Genomic DNA, 18,947 nt, shown 5'->3' on the forward strand with positions numbered 1-18,947 from the left:
TAAATTTAATCAACCAAACAGAAAATCAACTTAGTCACTTAGATAGATACAATCAATCAAATACTCTTTTTTTTTTAATAAATATAACTCTACTAAAATCCATCTGATAAAGAAACACACCTTATTAACTCTGTCACCAACCCAGTCGTCTGAACCTAAGTGGGCAACATCCTTTCTCATGCTACTTTGCCTGCAGCCCCATGCGAGATTTCATCGCTCACCAATTCTCAGTTTACTCCAAAATAATGCAAGTGCAGAGCACCTTTTGGCTTTTTCTCTGAACGCCAAACAATCGCCACCATTAACTGTAAATGAATTGGATGTAGTTTGCACTGGTGATGACAATCTGATTCATCGGCTGGCTGGCTGGCTGGCTGGCTGGCTGATTGACGCCAAATAATATAGGGATAATTATGTATGCAGTGAGGCAGTGATTGTGAAGGCAGCGCAAATGCGGGCGAGATGTTGGTTTGTCAAGGCAAGAATCAAGAATGGAGGTACACTGTATAATATATAAGACGAACAAGTGTGCAAGTGGTTCCGACGGTATTGGAGCATCGCAAATGACATGCATGCAATAGACATTAGCAATAGAAAAATGTTTGATGGTTTCAAACCTCGGCATGAATTACGCAGTGGTTTGCTGGCGACCATTGAGCTTAATATCCTATCCACTACCCAGCCTCTGTCTGGTACCCCTATAAGAAATTACAGCAGAGCGACTGACACTGGCTTTGAACCAAGTATTACAGAAAATAAATTTTATAAAATTCTATTTAGAAAAATTCTTGTGAGATTTTATTCACATTATAATCTTATGATTTCACAGCTCGACTGAAATAGAGAAAAGTGAGCGAACACGTAGAATTTGCTTCCAGTATTGTCGGTAAACGGAATGTTCGATGGCCTGCTGATATGCGTGCAGACGATGAGGTGGAAGCTTTTGTTCAGTGTAGGAGTACTCAGTTTCTTGGCACATTGGATTTTATTTGGACACGTCTGATGGAGGAGTACTAGTTACTGAACAGATCCATGGCTGGTAGAGTGACAGATGGGTGAAGGATAGGGAATAAGGGATCTCGGCTCTATTCTAGTGCAGTGAAAGACAGGCATGTGGCTGCACTGTGAAGCAAGCAGTGAAGAGGACAAATGCATAATTAAGCTACTAATAAAATCGACGAACCGGATCGAGTCGATCCGATTGTATTACAGTATCAAGCAGAGTGAAAACTAACTGTGGGGAGAGAGAGATTAATCCAATCCTGCGATGAGATGACGATGCATGGAGCATGGGCGGAACGGTAGGGATCACTGACAAGGACAGCACACGATCTTCCTTCCTTTGTGCTGGGTTCCCCTCATTTCTGTCGCCTTCTCCGTTTCTGCTAGGAGAAAGGATGGAATCGTCACTGAAAAGGAGCGGGCCGGGGCACCGCCACCTGACCTGGGCTGGCTACTGGCTACTGGCTACTCTTCCCCAATCTTTCTTTGCTCAAGCATACTGTATAATAATTTTTCGTTTCTGCGTCCAATTGATGCTTTACTGATGCGCCCAATTGAGCTGTAAACAAATTTGTTCTGTAAGCACTGCTGCTGTTTTATGCACAAGCACAGGCAGTTCGGTTTGTTGCATGTGGATTTTAAAAGGGTACATGTTTAGATAAGGGGCTTGAACAGAAGGTTCAAAATTTCTCAGGCAAATTTGGAAATTTAGACAACATACGCGACCGTATTTGCGAAAATAGACAACATGTCGATGTATTTGCAAATCTAGCACTCGTATTCGGTATCTCAAATACCGAAATTTGAATTTCGGAAACTGAAAATCCGAAAACACCGTATTCGGCAACTGAGGTGCCGAATACGGCACTGTGGGCTGTATTCGGCACCTCAGTTGCCGAATACACCCTGTACTCTGCTGTATTCGGCAACTGAGGTGCCGAATACAGCCCACAGTGCCGTATTCGGCACCTCAGTTGCCGAATTCAGTACATCATGTCACTTCCACGTCCTGTCGATGCTTTCGGTGTGTGCGTGCCAGCGGGATGCTGCTTTTGCGCTTAATAAAAGCCCTGGCTCGCAGAAGAGAGAAGGGAGAAGAGAAGAGAGCAGCAAAGGAGAGAAGGGAGAAGAGAAGAGAGCAGCAAAGGAGAGAAGGGAGAAGAAAAGAGAGCAGCAGTGGAGAGAAGAGAGCAGCAACGGAGCAACGCTAGGAGAAGCAGCTCGAGCAGAGGGGGCAGCCGGAGAGGATCAACGCGAGCAGCAACCGCGCTCAATTTCCTTAAGGTAAGTTTTTAGATTACGTAGTTAATTAGTAATTATAATTAGATTTTTCTTAGTTCGTTCAGAAGTATATTAATCATTTCGTCAGTATATTGTTAAATTCATTCAAGTACATTTGATTAATTATATTATTTTGGTAAATTAGAGTATTTAAATTAATGATTTAGTTGGGTTATATAATTTTTATTAGTAAGTGTGATTAGATTCTTTACTTAATATAGTAACATGAATTTACGGGATTTAATCTAGGTAATTAGTTTTATTAAAGTAATATAATTACGTAGTTAATTAGTAATTATAATTAGATTTTTCTTAGTTCGTTCAGAAGTATATTAGTCATTTCGTCAGTATATTGTTAAATTCATTCAAGTACATTTGATTAATTATATTATTTTGGTAAATTAGAGTATTTAAATTAATGATTTAGTTGGGTTATATAAGTTTTATTAGTAAGTGTGATTAGATTCTTTACTTAATATAGTAACATGAATTTACGTGATTTAATCTAGGTAATTAGTTTTATTAAAGTAATATAATTAATCAATTAACTTGATTAATTAGTTTAATCACTTAGGTTTGGTAGAACCGTAGAAGATAGTGTCCAGTAGCAACAAAGATGCATATTAGTTGTATATTGCACTATTTAGTTAGTATTATTTTTGTACTTATTATTTATTACATGTATATTTATTTAGGAGATACGGTATGATTTTCCATATTTATTATGGAGAACGTCCCACAGTTTTGCACGGGAGACTTGTAACAATTCAGAACTGCCAGCACATAGAGAGTTCGGTTGAGGTACCTATTGATCTAGATGGCCTGAAATCACATATTATGCGCCTTTTGCGTGTGAACCAGCAGTCCCATACTGTTGTCTTAGAGGGTGTACGGCCGCGGCTTGTTCCAAATAGCTCGGTCATTGTCCATACGTTGTTCGAGATGAGTAGAAACAACGCATGGGCTTTGTACTCACGCAAGGCATTGGAGGAGAACTTTGATATGGCGGTGTACGTAAACATAGTGTCACGACTGGTGCAAGGTGATGCAGTGACCACTGTGGAAGGCTCAAGCCAGGAGGTGATGCATGAAGAGGATGGAGGGCATGTCGGGGAGGGCAGTTCCAGTAGAGAGGGAGGTAGAGTGGACCCTGGTGAGGTCGATGCAGGATGCATGGATAATGAAGACGGTGGTAGCGGGGATGAAGAAGCTGCTGACAATGATGACCCGGTCCCGGCAATCCAGTACTTTCGTGGTACTGGGCTCCTGGAGTGTGTCGTCGTTGAGTATAACACCTTATCTAACTGGGGATACCAGAATAGCGACATTCAGGTCGGGCAACAGTTTCGTAACAGAGGGGAGGTCATCCACTTTATTAGCAACTATGCTGTAATAACAAGAAGGGACCACAAGTGCGCCCGGTCTAACCCTACGGAGTATGAGGTCAGGTGTACGAAGCACCCGAATTGCCCTTACTTCGTACGAGCACATCAGCCGAAATATGAGAACTATTTTGTGATTAGTAGACACACCCCACATACATGCAGCGAAGAGGCTATTAGGAATGTGAGCCACGCCGTTGATGCGAGGTTCGTAGCCCAACTCCTCATCACGCTTATTGGCACAGAAATTTGTTTGTCGCCAAAATCGATTATGGGGGAGGTGCACACTAAGACTGGCATGCTTATCAATTACCACACCGCGTGGCGAGCGAAGCAGAAGGCGTTGAAGATGCTGTTTGGAAGCTTCGAAGAGTCATACAACAATGCTCCGAGACTGCTGCAGAAGATTGCCATGACGAATCCAGGGACTCAGTGGGCCATGGCGGATGAGCCGATCAGGCTAGATGATGGGTCATATAGCACAACTGACCGATACCTCATTAGGTTATTCTGGTCCTTTGGACAATGCATCGAAGCATTCAGGCATTGTAGGCCGGTTGTATGCGTGGATGCCACATTTCTAAGCGGCAAGTTCCATGGTACCCTTATGACAGCAATGGCGACGGATGCAAATAATCAGATCATTCCTCTCGCCTTTGCAATGGTTGAGAGTGAAAACAATGATAGTTGGCTGTGGTTCCTCACCTTGGTAAGGACACGTGTCGTGGGAAATAGGGAACGAGTTTGCGTCATCTCAGACCGCAACAAGGGTCTTCTGCATGCGTTGGACGTGTTGCACGATAGCACAAACTGCTCCATTGCATGGCCTGATGTGGAGAGAAGATGGTGCATGCGACACTTGGGCGCGAACCTGTACACAAGGTACCGCAGCAAGTCGCTTGTAAAGAGATTCAAAGGGCTATGTCTTCAGAACCAGCAGGCGAAGTTCAACGAGATATGGAGAGAGTTAAATGAGACCACTCGCAAGATGATGGCAGACCAGCAAGCAGGGGAGGATCAACTGCGGGCGCAAATGGTTGGGGGCCAAACTATCGTTAGTCGTTCACGTGGTACATTTAGCCAGTGGATAGCGGGGAAGCCGGCGGAGCGTTGGGCCCTTATCCATGACACTCATGGTGCCAGGTTAGCGCATAGAATTGTAATGATCATATTGTACCGATTCTTATGCAAATAGCCATTCTAAAATTATTGTATCCTATGTTAGGTACTCCATCATGACAACGAACATAGCGGAGGCGTTCAACAATGTCCTGAAGGGAGTACGGGGCCTCCCGTTGTGTACCATTATTGAGCTCACATTCTACAGAACGGCGGACTACTTTCGAGACCGTGGTAATGCTGCTATGAAGTGCAGCACACGGTTTTCACCTAAGGTGGAGCAAATCATATCAAGAAGGAGGAGCAAGGCACACTTTCATCGGTCGAGGATCTACGACTTGGCCAACAATGACTTTGAGGTCATGTGCCGCCGTAGGTATGCTTCAGGGTATAGCGCCGGGGACACCGTGCAGCAATGTCAACTTGGACCTAACGAGGTGAAGTGCACATGAAATAAGCCAAAACTGCACCATATCCCGTGCTCGCATGTCTTAGCCGCTTGCAGGGACATAGGTGGCAATGACGGATCACAGTACGTATCACCGTACTTCACGATCGATGCATTGAGGAGCACATGGCTTCCAAAGATGCGGTCCTTTAACATCGGAACCAACTACAAATCGATCGAGGGCCCTAAGTGGGTACCTTATCCACGAGCACGACGCACAGATCCTGGAAGGCCTAGATCTACGAGGCTGCAAGGTGACATGGATGAAGCAGATGCTGTTGATGGCCTTCGCAGGTGCAAACTTTGCAAACAACCTGGACATGACAGGAGGACTTGCCCGACCCGTCAGTAAACTATCAGCCCACTGTCAAACTGAACTATCTTAGAGACTTTGTATTGTAAAATGTTATTCACCTGTTAGTTGTACTACTTATTGTGCATTATGTGGTTTGCACTGTACCCCTTTAGACAAGAAGTGACCATTGTATTGTAAATGTAATTTTATTTATTTATTTCGTGTTTCTTAAATATTCATGGATCCGTGTTTTGATGCAGAGACAGAGCGTAGGTAGTCAGTGAGCAAGAAATCTATGGCGGGATCCTCTAGTACAGGCTTTCCATGGACACCTGCAACGATCGCTATAGCACTTAATGCCTCCTTACAGGTTGTGCGCGAAGGAAACGATGATCCGTTAAAGGAGAACAACATAATCCAAGCCGTGGCGAAATTGCATGCAAGACCCATATGTTCTAGGTTAACCGCGCCACTCCAATGTGTAACCACCGAGGACCTTAGGGCCCTCTTGTATCACCGGCGTCAAATGTATCTGAGGGTCCGCGAACTGGCCGACCATCCTTCTGTGATAGGTTTCTCTAGGAGGCAAAGAACGATAGTAATGTCGCCAGACCAGTATGCATCCCATATTCAGGTATGTCATATAAACATTTGGTCACCCTATTTATCTTATTTCCATTGATTCGAACGGTCCTCTTCTGCGTCAGGCTTTCCCGGAAGACGAACAGTTGATGAACAAAGAAATCTCACACTTCTTGACGATGTGTATGCTCTTCGGCGGGGGTGTGATGCCTGGTTCGCGTAGAAGACGACGACAGTCAGCGAATCAAAGGGGTACAGAGGCGACCTCTACGAATCATCCAGATAATGACGAGGACAAAGACGATGACGATTTCATGCCCCCCATGCCTAGACGTTCGAACAGAAATACAGGAGAAAGTTCTAGGAACACTGCAAGAGGACGTTCACGCACAACATCGAGATGCCATACAACTGATAGGGAAATAGGACGTGGTACCACCTCGGAGAAACCTCAAGATGATGACGACGACGACGATTTCATGCCACAACGACCCCGCCCTCTGAGGCTTCCATCTCCGGAGGACACCGATGACCCTGAAAATGATGATGGATTTGCTCGTACTCATTTTTACAACTTTCTAGAACCACCTCGGAGACGACAACCATCTTACCCGGATAGCTTTGACCATCGCACCTGGAATTCTTACGCTAATTTGCGTCGCCACTTTCCTTCGCCCTAAGCATCTATTGTAACCCTATATATTTTATTCCCTTAAGGCATGATATTATGTTCTTTAGGCGTATCGTACATGATAATGTTTGTTGTTGTTCGCTCTTTATGTGTAACCTCTGTACCGGGTTCCATGCTACTTATGCTTTACAACTACTATTGTTTCCTCTGTACTGAGAATTTCTTAAATTAACAATACAGTGAATAAGACATAATAGGGATGACCTCGACATTAAAATCAATAATACATGTGTCATGACAAATTGTCCTGGCTACTCAACGGCGACGATGCCTCACACAATCTCCAGGCGTGTAAGCGTCTGGCGGGTGTGTGGCTCTCATCCCAGCAGCCTGCGCAGGCCCCTGCCTTGCGTGCCCTTGGTCGTCTTCATCATCATCTGCCTGCCCTGTGGGAACCCCACCGAACGTGTATCCCGCCCCGCTTACTCGGCTCTGCATGTACCATGCCGAAGGATCCTCGTGCGGAAGTGTGGACGGCCCTAGAACGTGCTCCGATGGAGTCCAGTGTGCCGAAGGCTCGCCATGCTGGTACCAATGTGAACTTCCAGGTTCATTGAGATCATGGGAGGACTGTCCGCCGAGTAGATCAGTGAAGGTGGCGGTCGCATGCATTGCAGCACCCCAGTCAAAAGCATTAGGGTCGCTCCAGCAAGGGGTTTGCTGCGTGTAGTCAACAACGTCCTCCTGATGAGTAGATGCTGCAGCCGGAGGTGTCATCGTAGCCGGAGGTGCTAGTGAACCCAGCGTAACCTGCTCGGGCGCAGGAGGCTGCGTGCACTCCTCGGCCTCAGCACCGGAACATGAGACATGACGCGCCGAAGCTGAAGATGTATGTCGTGATTCTGACCGGACGGGTTCCTCACGAGCACTGGATGACCGCCTGCTGTGGGAGGACCACCTGCTGTGGGAGGCACGAGACGGGTCCATGGCATGTTGGTCGTACCCCCTCCATTGCGGGGCACACCCACCTAGACCACGTATAGCGTTTAGGAAGCGGGATCCTCTTGTCCTCATGTACTCCCGGAGAGGGTTACGATCCCTCTGCGATGATGACCTGCTTGGTTCCCCAAAAGGTTGATCCGCTTGCGTATGCATCTCATACGCCTCTTCAGTCTGTATAAGATGAGGGACATGTCAGTAATACACAGATTTTTCAAAGAAAACCAATATAAGTAACGCATCACTTACCACAACATGAAGTAGGCGGGCACGATCCTCGGGGAAGGGTCTGGGACCCGGCTGTACAGGTCCGCTGAGTAAGGTGGCACGCGTGCGCGGACGGTACCAAGCAAGGTAGTCCCAGTACGTGGCCTCGTCGTACTGTCCAGCAGTAATGATGACATCCACCGCAGCTGATTCTGTCCACCTCCGTATGTACTCGGCATTCTTGGATGCCTAGTCCTGCGTGCCTCCGCCCCCCTTTGAGCTCCACCTGTACGTGACATAAACAGTTATAATTTGTTAACATGGATAACCAATGTACTAAGGCAACATACAATAACACACTTACTCGTGCGCCCGTCCGGCGTCTCGTGGTGCTGGAACAGGCACCACCTGTCGGTACCCGAACTGCCTCTGTACACGTTCTGGAGAATATACTTCCACGCAGTTCATGTACAACAAGAAGCATGTGGTCAACCATAAGTCTGCGTCACGGCTACAAGAGGATGCCAGGAGTCCACCATCTGCAATTTCTTTTACTCGTGTCATACGCTATGGATCCCAATCCACTAGATCAGCGCTAAGGATGTCCAGGTCACTTATCACCCTGGAGTAGTTACCATGGTCTTGCTGCTGACTCCATCTTAGCCTGGCATGAATCCACCGATACCCCATCGTTGGCCTTATGTCATCTGCAATGCCATCAGAGATGTGAACTGGGTAGTAGCACTTGAGCACCCAAGGTCTGGAAACCGGGAGGTACTCCCAACTCCATAACTGTAAGAGATGTAAGCACCCTGTAATGGTTGCCTTCATCTTTGTTCGCTGGGTTGCATCACACAATCCTCTGTAGGTTGCAGCCAATACTGCAGATCCCCAACTGTAAGATGTAGGCTCATAAGGATGTGACGCGAGGTGGGCTGCTAACCATACAATATGTGGGACGACATAATCGCCTGCCGTGTTGCAGAACATGATGCCTCCGAGCAGAACGTATAAGTACACCTCATAGTGTTGCATAAGTGTATTCTCGTCCGCATCCAGTGGGCATGGACCGAACTGTGTCAGCTCATGAACCCAGGACATGGAGAGGCCAGCATCCTTCCCGTCGTATTGCACACCAAACCTATAAGATGCAGATGGTCAATGACGCTTTAATAGCACTGTAATATTTTAAATGCATTACATAACAAATAATTACCTATCTGCAACATAACCCTTCCACTGCTCCCTTGCGGGTCACGAAACTATTAACGGGGCACCCCTTATTGGCAGCCCGGTCAGCATGGCCACGTCCCGCAGTGTTACTGCCATCTCACCAAAAGGAAAGTGGAAAGTGTGTGTCTCAGGACGCCAGCGGTCGACGAGACCTGTGAGCAGTGCCTCATCAATTGCCGGGAGAGGTGTCCTACCACCGACCTCCATGGGAGCTCCGGCCATCATGAGAGCGAAAGGTAGTAGTCCCGCCCGTGCGAGTGGCTCGTGGAATCGAGGGTCCAACTCCTTAATCTTGTGCACACTCCGGGCTTGTAACGGACTCAACTGCATGAGTTATCCAATACATGTACAGCGTTAGTTCAAAATTCTCGTACCAATGAAATAGCACATATAAACGTGGTACCTGTTGTCCTCTGAATATCATCCTTCCCCTATGGTTCTCGTCGTACCGCTGCTGAAGAAGCTCGGAAAGACCACCATGAGCCATGATAATGATTTAAGGCTTCATGGTTCAACAAATAGGTGAACAACAAATTAGAATATATTACAAGCTTCATAATATTGTATCTGCTAAACAAAGGTACACATAATTTTTTCTAATTTTACCGGATAAGGACATTCATATAATTATACTAAGGACACAATCTAATTACAATGTTGAAAGAAATTCATGATATCAAACTAATTAAATAATATAATTATATAGACTAATCAAATTCATATAATCAAACTAAGCATCGTAATTAATTAATCTAAGTACTCTAATTTATCAAATAATTTAATTCATTTAATCTAATTAAATAAACTAAGTACTCTAATTAATTAATCTAAGTAATCTAATAACGTAATTAAATAATCTAATTTATATAATCTAAGTACTCTAATTAAATAAACTAAGTACTCTAATTAAACTCTAAGTACTCTAATAACGTAATTAAATAATCTAATTTATATAATCAAAGTACTCTAATTTATCAAATTAATATAATTAAAAAAATGTAATTGAACGGATTAAACAATCTACTCTTGAAAAACTAATCTACTTCGAAATGGACTAACCAAATAAGCTAATTACTCTAAATAATATTACTAACCTAAGTATTAAATAGGTAATATAAGGACTAACCGGTACGAAAGCTAATTAAGTGCTTACGTTGCTCCTCTTCTGCTGATGCTTCTCGCGTTCCTCTGCTCCCTTCTCTTCTCCCTTCTCTGCTCTGCTGCTGCTGCGACCTCAATTTATTCAGCAGAGCAGCGATCTCTCCGCGTGTGGCGCCAAAACAACAAATGCATGCACCGGCCGAAAGCATCACGGGAGGGAAGGGAAAAATGATTGATGTGACGTAAAAGAGATTGATGCGACGCAGCAAAATCGGTGGCAAATCGGTCGGCCGGCGTATTCGGCAACTGAGGTGCCGAATACGACACTGTGGGCCGTATTCGGCACCTCAGTTGCCGAATACGGTGTTTTCGGATTTTCAGTTTCCGAAATTCAAATTTCGGTATTTGAGATACCGAATACGAGTGCTAGATTTGCAAATACGTCAACATGTTGTCTATTTTCGCAAATACGGTCACGTATGTTGTCTAAATTCCCAAATTTGCCAATTTCTCATCATCTTTTTATATCCGTAGACGTAATTATATTGTTGGAGCCTAATCCAGTGAGTACGTTAAACTGCTATAATGCTACAGTAAACTAACTTGTTAGTCTCATATGTAAGATCATTGCATTTACTAATTCAAACAATAAAACATCTTTATATATCATAGACAACAAACACTCTTCTCAAACCTTATATTCGCTCCTTGTACGTATAAATTAGCCACCGACGGCAGAGGAGAGCAGAGCTACGTATAAATCAGCCCACCGACGGCAGAGCAGAGCAGAGCATGCTACTACTCCGACGCTTGTTTTCTGTCAGGGAAGGAAAAAGAAGAAGAAAAAGACTAGTTTCATGATCCATGGGACAGAGGGACACACGAGATTGGTCAGAGACGCATCCAAAGCAAAATGCAAAAGCAAAGTTCACTCTCCGGGTAAGAGAGAGAGAGAGAGAGAGAGAGAGAGAGAGAGAAGGGAAGGGGTCCAAGTTGGCCCCGCTCCGCTTCACTCTCCAGCCTCCACTTGAGTCGTTCCACAGGAGGAAAGACAACCGCCTGCCATTCTTGCTTCGTCCGTCTAGCTCTATGCGGAAGTAATTAGCAACGCTCCCAGCAGCAGGAAGAGGAGGCAGAGCACGGGAGCCACAGCCACTGAGCCAGTAGTATGAAGGGGCACCAGCATCAGTGCTACCAGCAGCACTCCTCTCCCTTGCTGCACCCCAAGCGCCGCTGCACCGCCCTGGCCGCCGCTGTGCCGGCGCTCGTCGTCGGCTCCACCCTGCTGCCACTCGTCTTCCTCCTCGGCCTCCACCGCCCTGGTATGCAGCCTCGCCCAGGATCCGAGCTCCTCTTCTTTTCGTCCTCCTCAACTCTGTTGCTCTGTCTGCGTAGGCTATGGATCGGAGGAGCGCGCTGCCGTCGTCATCAGCACCGTGAGATTCCGGCAGCCACCTTAACGTCTCTTCCCATGCTGCGCTGCATTATTCTTATTTCTTCCTCTCTGCGCCATCAGGAGTTGGCCGGTTTTGGAGCGCATAAGCAGCATCTGGATGGGGAATCCAGCAAGCACAAACTACTCAAGGTACTACCACTGCTACAGTCCTTATGCATTCTTCTTGCTTTCCTATGTTGGCGAAATAAATTGTGATTCCGCAGCAAATGTGGTATAATTTGTGTCAGCTGCAAGAATCAAGTTGATTTTTTTCAAGCTGTTTTTGGGGGGAAAGAGAAATTAAATAGTCGCCCTTGCAGATTTAGGGCGTTCATGCGCTCCGCGTGTGCGCGTGTGCGTGCGCGTGTTTTGTGGACGTGTGCTGCGTGCTCTCTGACGCTTGACAACCTACTGCATTTGTTTCAGAGCTTGCGCTCTGTTACTACTCTTGTGTGCGGCATCCCAAAATTGTTTGTTTGATGATTTCACCGATAAAAATTAAATGTTCCTAAAACTGCTGCCGCTGTCAAGATGCTCTCTTATACCTTCTAGAGTTCCCTTGTATGATTCTTCTTCTATTGGTTGGCCTTCTCTATATTCTTTAACCACCTTTATGCCAATCCATAGCTAAACTAAAGAGTGAAGCGTAACCACACACACACACACAAAATTACATCGCGGCAGAATTAACAGTCTTGTGCTAAGTATATTATATAACTCGTGGTATCAAATAAATGAATAGATTCAGATTGTGTGTTGCTCGAATCCGCAAACCTGTGCACAATTAGCAATTAGCTAGTTAGATTAATCACTTAGCCACATTGATATTTACTGGCTTGCGTACAACAATCTTTAAGAGCCTGCTGGACTGAAAAAACCAGACGTTTTCTTTTCAATCTTGTCTAACCTCCTCTTGTTTTAACGTTGTGAGCAGGATGTTTCCAAAAGGAAAACGTCTGGATCTAACGGAATTTCAGCTGAGAAATCTGGTAGATTAAAGTCGAAGAACCTTGCTGTCAAATCTAAAGCGAACCTCATGGATGCTTTCTCTTTAATTGACCTAAAAAACTACACCTACAGAAATAATGGTAAGCATAACGAACGGACAAACAGCCAGACAATACCAGTATCTTTGTTCGAAAACACACACTACCAGTGTCCATCTTACTGTATTCAATGGTGTTTTAGGACCTCATACACCCAAAAGATATCAATTGAAGGACTTTTCCTGGAGATCAGAGGTAATAGTCAATCTCTTTGTTTTCCTACATTTTTTAGGATTTAAGTTGTCTGCAACTCTGCATTTTCGAAGTTAAACAATACTGGAATAGCCTCGCCCTCGAGGACATGCCACGTCGTATGATGCTTGTACGGTATTGCTGATGACTTAATCAATGGGGCTTCACAATCAATGATTTTCATGCATATAAATAGTAAACACAAAATGCGACTTGTCAATCAGTTTGGCATCAGTAATATTCAGGCTAGATTTTGCACCTTCACAATTGCTCGTTAGATGTTCTCCTTGTATGAGTCTTTCCCCTTTAAACTTACTGTATGTTTTTCACCTTTATTAAGATTTATCCATGGTGAAAAAATTACTGAAGAACTTTATATCTACTGAACAAGTTCTTTTAGGTCATTGGAGATGTATTAGGTCATAGTATAACTCCACATCTGAGGACGTACTGATCAAATATTGTAACACCTTACGTCCAAAATCAAATATTGTAACACCTTACGTCCAAAATTCGTTTACAGCTTAGTCCACCTGTGGGGCGGACCCAGATACACATAGCACCCCACTTACACTTCGTCCTTGTTTTGTGTAAAATGATTAATCCGGAGGTGCTATGTTTAAAACATGAAGGCTTATAAACTGGTCCTAACCTATTTAAACTATCAATGTGGTATTAAACCTATCACACCGGAACACTTAGGCCACACGGGTCAGAACTAGGAACACTAATGGGCCAAGGTATTACATTCCCCCCCCCCCCCTCCCTCTTCAGTGCTGACACCCTTGGCAACTTATCGCGTGCATCGAGAGTTGCTTCTGATACTAGCTGTAATACCCCGCGTCCAAAATTCGTTTACAACCCAGTCCACTTGTGGGGCAGACCCATATATGTATAGCACACCGCTTACACTTTCGTCCTCGCTTTGTGTAAAATGATTAATCCGTAGGTGTTATGTTTAGAGCACGAAGACTTATAAGCTAGCATAACCTATTTAATCTACCAATGTGATACTAAACTCACCACATTGGAACGCTTGGGTCACACGGGCCGAAACCAAAAATACTAATGGGCCGGAAACACGGGGTGTTACAAATATCCCTAAGAGGTGAAACTGGTGCTACATTTAATGTTTTATTATAATATCTATTAATTGGACATAAACATATATGCATTCATCATTAGTTCTTCATCAAACCCCTTATAGTAGGGCCAAGCGTTGTTAGTTCAAATATTTTCACAACGTTTTTCTAGTCGGTGGTGCAGGATATGACTCCTGTACTCCTGTGATGATATGTGCTTTAAAAATAAGGCCAGACATTTTTTTTTTTACTTGTGGATCCTTCAGAATTGTTTTGACTTTTCTATAATAGGAAACTAAATTTGTTTTGCGACAGGATACTGCTGTTAATGGGAAAGAGAACCATGGTCAAGAGACAATGCATGAGGAGAATCCCAAGTCCTGTGAACTTGAATATGGAAGTTACTGCCTCTGGTCTGTTGAGCATAAGGAAGTAATGAAAGATGCTATTGTGAAAAGGCTTAAAGATCAACTTTTTATGGCAAGAGCTCACTATCCTAGTATTGCAAAACTGAAGAACCAGGAAAGGTTTACACGTGAACTGAAGCAAAACATCCAAGAACACGAACGCATGCTCAGTGACACCATTACAGATGTCGATCTTCCACCATTGTTAGTCTCATCTTAGCTTTAAAATCTTATAATCTTTTTTTTGTTTTTACATAAACTTTGCACTTAATAAATGATTAAAATGTGGCTAGCACAATTCATTAGCATTGCTTCTTTTTTTCTTGTGTTAAGTCAATGTCTGCTTTTCTTCAAGCAATGAAGTATTTAGCATAGACAATTATGTTGCACGTGACTTAACTTTTATAAATATTGCAGTGCAATTTTTTTTTGTTTATTCTGTCCTGTAATTATTTCTGAAGGAAATGCTGCGTACTCTTTTCAGTTTTGCTAAGAAGCAAGAGAAAATGGAGCACACAATTGAGAGAGCTAAATCTTGTGAAGTAGGTTGCTCAAATGTTGAACGAAAACTTAGGCAGCTACTTGATCTAACTGAAGATGAAGCTTATTTCCATACAAGACAGAGTGCATTTCTATATCATCTTGGTGTCCAGACCATGCCAAAAACTCACCATTGCTTGAATATGAGATTGACAGTAGAATATTTCAAATCCAGATCAATTCGCATGGACCAGTTAAATAAGCAGAAGCTTCAAAGCCCTACATTCCGTCACTATGTAATATTTTCCAGAAACTTACTTGCAGCTTCGACCACTATCAATTCAACAGTTATGAACTCCCAGGTATACAGTTCTGTCCGTATAATTGAAAATTTTATGAGGTAATCATCTGATTGCTAAGTTGTGTCATACAATACATTTCAGGATTCTGGCAGCATTGTTTTCCATTTGTTCACTGATGCGCAAAATTTTTATGCAATGAGGCATTGGTTTGAAATAAATTCATACTTGGAGGCAACTGTTCATGTAACTAAGATTGAGGATCACCAGAATCTCTCTAAGGATGTAGATTCTCTTGAGATGCAACAATTATGTCCTGCTGAGGAATTCCGTGTCACAATTCGTAATCATTCTGAACCTTCCCACAGGCAGATGAAAACCGAGTACATATCTGTTTTTGGCCATTCACATTTCCTCTTGCCCGACCTTCTTCCTAGCTTGAATAGAGTAGTTGTTCTGGATGATGATTTGATTGTCCAGAAAGACTTGTCATCTCTTTGGAACCTCAACATGGGTAGTAAAGCGATTGGTGCTGTCCAGTTCTGTGGAGTTAGACTAGGTCAGTTGAGAGCATATGTTGCAGAACATAGTTTCAACACCAATTCATGTGTGTGGTTGTCTGGCCTGAATGTCATCGAATTGGAAAAATGGAGGGACCTCCGCATTACCGGGTTGTATGATCAGTTACTCCAAAAGGTTAGTAGCGCTCAACATTCTTCATGCAGTCCTATCCAAAGGAAATCATATTAAATTATTAATTTGTTGTGACGCAAAAATTTGTGGTTCATGTAGTAGCCCTGGTCCTATCCTTTCACCATAACCCTCTTATCTTAATTATGTCAAGAAAACAGCACTCACCTGATGTTACCTTTGCTTATTGTAGTTGCAAAAGGACAGTCTGACATCACAGCGACTGAAAGCACTCCCTGTAAGTTTACTTGCCTTTCAAGATCTGATATATCCTTTGGAAGACTCATGGGTTCAATCAGGTCTTGGACATGATTATGGAATTAGTCATGTCCATATAGAAAAGGCTGCTACTCTGCACTACAATGGTGTCATGAAACCTTGGCTTGATTTGGGGATACACGGTTACAAGAGCTACTGGAGGAAGTACATGACTAATGGTGAGAGATTCATGACGGAATGCAATATACATTAATAACACGGCATGAGATGCACCGCACACTGCATTTGTGGGAATTTGAAGCAACAAACCTCATGGACTTGCTTAAACAATGGGATTATGACGAGTGGAAACGGTTATGATGAATCAAATACAGCTCTGATGAGGCACTGCTCCAATTCCAAGAGGAGGATAAAATGGTTTCTTCAAGAATGAACAACTTCAGCATCTTAAGACGTCAGAAAACACCAATATGAAATCTTTGAACTAGGTTGTAGACTTACCGAGATATATTTGATTCACTGACCTGTTTTTTATACAGGGGGAGAGTTTTTTCATTTGTGGCGTTGAATTGCAAAAGTGCAGTTCCTTGATGCACATTTTTTGTATAAATTCTTTCATGCTATTCTTTTGCTCCTTGTATAAAAGCAGCACTGAGAGTGTTGGCTGTGGAACGGCATGTACAGAGAAATGCCTGAACCAGCAAATATTCGCTTGTAATTCTTTGCCACTAGGCTGACTCTTGTCATTGTGGGATGCTGATATCCCATTGACGGCATGCTGTATGTTTGTTTGCTCTGCTCATTAGCATTCAGTTTGTATTTGAGATCTTTTGTGTTGTACAACTCCCATTTGTTTCTCTTACGGATTGAGAATTCAGATGGTTGAGCCTAACAACGGTCTTGCCACCAAGCACAGCAAACGACAAAAGAAACGGATATTTTGGAGGCTAGCATAATTCGGCACTGCTCAATAGCTCATCGTGTTTTCTTGGAGGCTATACCTGTAAGGTATATATAGGCACAGCTCAGCATACGAAAGTCCTCAATCGATCGGTCAGAATATGTATAGATAGTAGAAAGGTCTGAACATTCAGTTATATTGATCTTTGACATGATGCTAAGCGGAAACTGTTTGGTGATTCCTGTGTTCTGTCAGGACCACTTCGGTAACTAGAAATATATGTTTTCTATGAAGGACATGTAAAAAGGACATGTAAATAGTGGATAGAAAGACTACAAGCTATAGAGCGCACTGTGAAACAAAGGAGAAATTTTAGTTCTGGTGTTAAAAGTCATGAAGCTTAGGACCATGAGGATGATGGCCTTCCAGAGGACACCTACAGTGTTTCTGCGACTCCCAGTACCTCTCCATATCAAACCTTTGCGTGGCGCAAAGCTTTTTATGCCTTGACAAAAACAGCCTCTCCATGACAGAAACCCACAATCGAAGCACATAGGAATAATGTGCACATTACTGCATTGAAACTGCAAATTACTGTAATTACATCTAAATCTTGATGCTATGTTAGTTTAGCTAACTACACGGCACATTACTGCGAATTCCATCTGCATCTTGACCTATGTTACCTCTTGATTATACGGCACCCAATGTTGCTTTTTTCCTCGGTCTTCTGGTAATATTGGAACAGAGGAATATTGGAGCAGGATATTGCTCTGGGATTTTTCGGATTTAGCTCCGATTTGAAGCGATCGGTAAGGATGCAGATCCAAATCCAAACAGGCCAGTAAAAGGGAATTATTGGAATAGGAATTCGGAATAAATAACCCGTCATGAAAGCACCTTGTTTGGGTAGCAAGGAGTAATAGAAATGAGGTGATGATCAGAAATGCGACCTTCTCGGGGTGGAGGTAGGCCTTGTCCCGGAAGAGCAGCACGATCCCGGCGTCGTCCATGGCCCCGCGAGCGCCTCGGCCCCGCGGTGCGTGCGCGCGGCGCCGGCCTCGACGCATGCGTCGAGGAGGTCAGCGTACCCCACCACCTCGTCCCGCCCGTCCCGCAGCCGCCGCTTGAGGGCCTCGACGCCCACGAGGCGCAACCGCCGCCGCGCCTCCGCCGGCGAGACCTTCCGGCTCCGCCTCCTCCTGGGCCGGGCTCGGCGGTGGTGGAGAGAAGAGGCGCGCGTGGAGAAGGGCCGCGGTGGCGGTGGAGGGAGACGGCGGGCGGAGGATGAGGCGGGAGGAGGCCGCGCGCCACATGGTGGTGGTGGGGCGGTGGGTCGTTGTATGCCGGCGTGACGGATATTTTGGGATTTTAGACAACAGACACCGTCGTATTTGCGAAAATAGATAACATATTAACGTATTTACAAATTTAGCATCCGTATTCAGAATCTCAAACGCCGAAAACTGACTTTCGGTAACTCAGAATCCGAAAACAGCCCGACCCCATAATTTTCGGCAATTCAGTTGCCAACTCAGTTGCCGAAAACACCGTAAACAGTGCCGTATTCGGCAACTCTGCATGCGCCGGCGCCCGGAAGAAGCTAGCAAGCAAAAGTGCATAAAAGTGCATGTTTTTTTTATTTAATTCACGATTTTTTTTGAAAATACAAAAATAGTCCAAAAATTCTAAATGTTTTCATGATCAAACTAGAGATCACCGGTAACCCATTTTAATTAGTTTGGTCCAAAAAGCCTGAGCCAATATTTAATTAGAATTCTCCAAATAAGTCAACTTTTATAAATTCTAGCAATATTTAATGTCTCAAATAATTTCTAAAAATCTAGAAAAATTCACTAATATTGTTATAATGTGATATACTAATTTATAAAAATATTTTCATCCCTATGTTATTT

General features: G+C 43.9%; 4 protein-coding genes and 1 pseudogene across 4 annotated transcripts; 3 read left to right on the top strand and 2 right to left on the bottom strand.

Moving 5' to 3' along the window:
* The first annotated feature begins 4,470 nt into the window (after positions 1-4,470).
* LOC133906740 (uncharacterized) lies at positions 4,471-5,601 on the top strand. Its single transcript, XM_062348725.1, has 2 exons — positions 4,471-4,808; positions 4,891-5,601. Exons 1-2 carry the CDS (start codon positions 4,516-4,518, stop codon positions 5,234-5,236), a joined length of 639 nt encoding a protein of 212 aa, XP_062204709.1. The 5' UTR covers positions 4,471-4,515; the 3' UTR covers positions 5,237-5,601.
* A 2-nt stretch (positions 5,602-5,603) lies between these two features.
* On the top strand, positions 5,604-6,789 carry LOC133906738 (uncharacterized). The gene is made up of 2 exons (XM_062348723.1): positions 5,604-6,161; positions 6,235-6,789. Exons 1-2 carry the CDS (start codon positions 5,823-5,825, stop codon positions 6,787-6,789), a joined length of 894 nt encoding a protein of 297 aa, XP_062204707.1. The 5' UTR covers positions 5,604-5,822.
* A 266-nt stretch (positions 6,790-7,055) lies between these two features.
* LOC133906739 (uncharacterized) lies at positions 7,056-8,103 on the bottom strand. The gene is made up of 2 exons (XM_062348724.1): positions 7,989-8,103; positions 7,056-7,913 (listed from the first exon to the last, which is right to left on the bottom strand). Exon 2 carries the CDS (start codon positions 7,893-7,895, stop codon positions 7,056-7,058), a length of 840 nt encoding a protein of 279 aa, XP_062204708.1. The 5' UTR covers positions 7,896-7,913; positions 7,989-8,103.
* A 3,155-nt stretch (positions 8,104-11,258) lies between these two features.
* On the top strand, positions 11,259-16,906 carry LOC133906108 (probable galacturonosyltransferase 7). The gene is made up of 9 exons (XM_062347891.1): positions 11,259-11,602; positions 11,676-11,716; positions 11,797-11,865; positions 12,650-12,803; positions 12,904-12,956; positions 14,351-14,646; positions 14,927-15,284; positions 15,366-15,917; positions 16,105-16,906. The coding sequence occupies exons 1-9, from the start codon at positions 11,449-11,451 to the stop codon at positions 16,381-16,383; spliced, it is 1,956 nt and encodes a 651-aa protein (XP_062203875.1). The 5' UTR covers positions 11,259-11,448; the 3' UTR covers positions 16,384-16,906.
* On the bottom strand, positions 15,623-18,379 carry LOC133906109 (calcium uniporter protein 6, mitochondrial-like; annotated as a pseudogene).
* Between the last annotated feature and the right edge of the window lie 568 nt (positions 18,380-18,947).

Source organism: Phragmites australis, chromosome 23 (assembly GCF_958298935.1).
Source record: "Phragmites australis chromosome 23, lpPhrAust1.1, whole genome shotgun sequence".
In the NCBI taxonomy this organism is placed as follows: Eukaryota; Viridiplantae; Streptophyta; class Magnoliopsida; order Poales; family Poaceae; genus Phragmites; species Phragmites australis.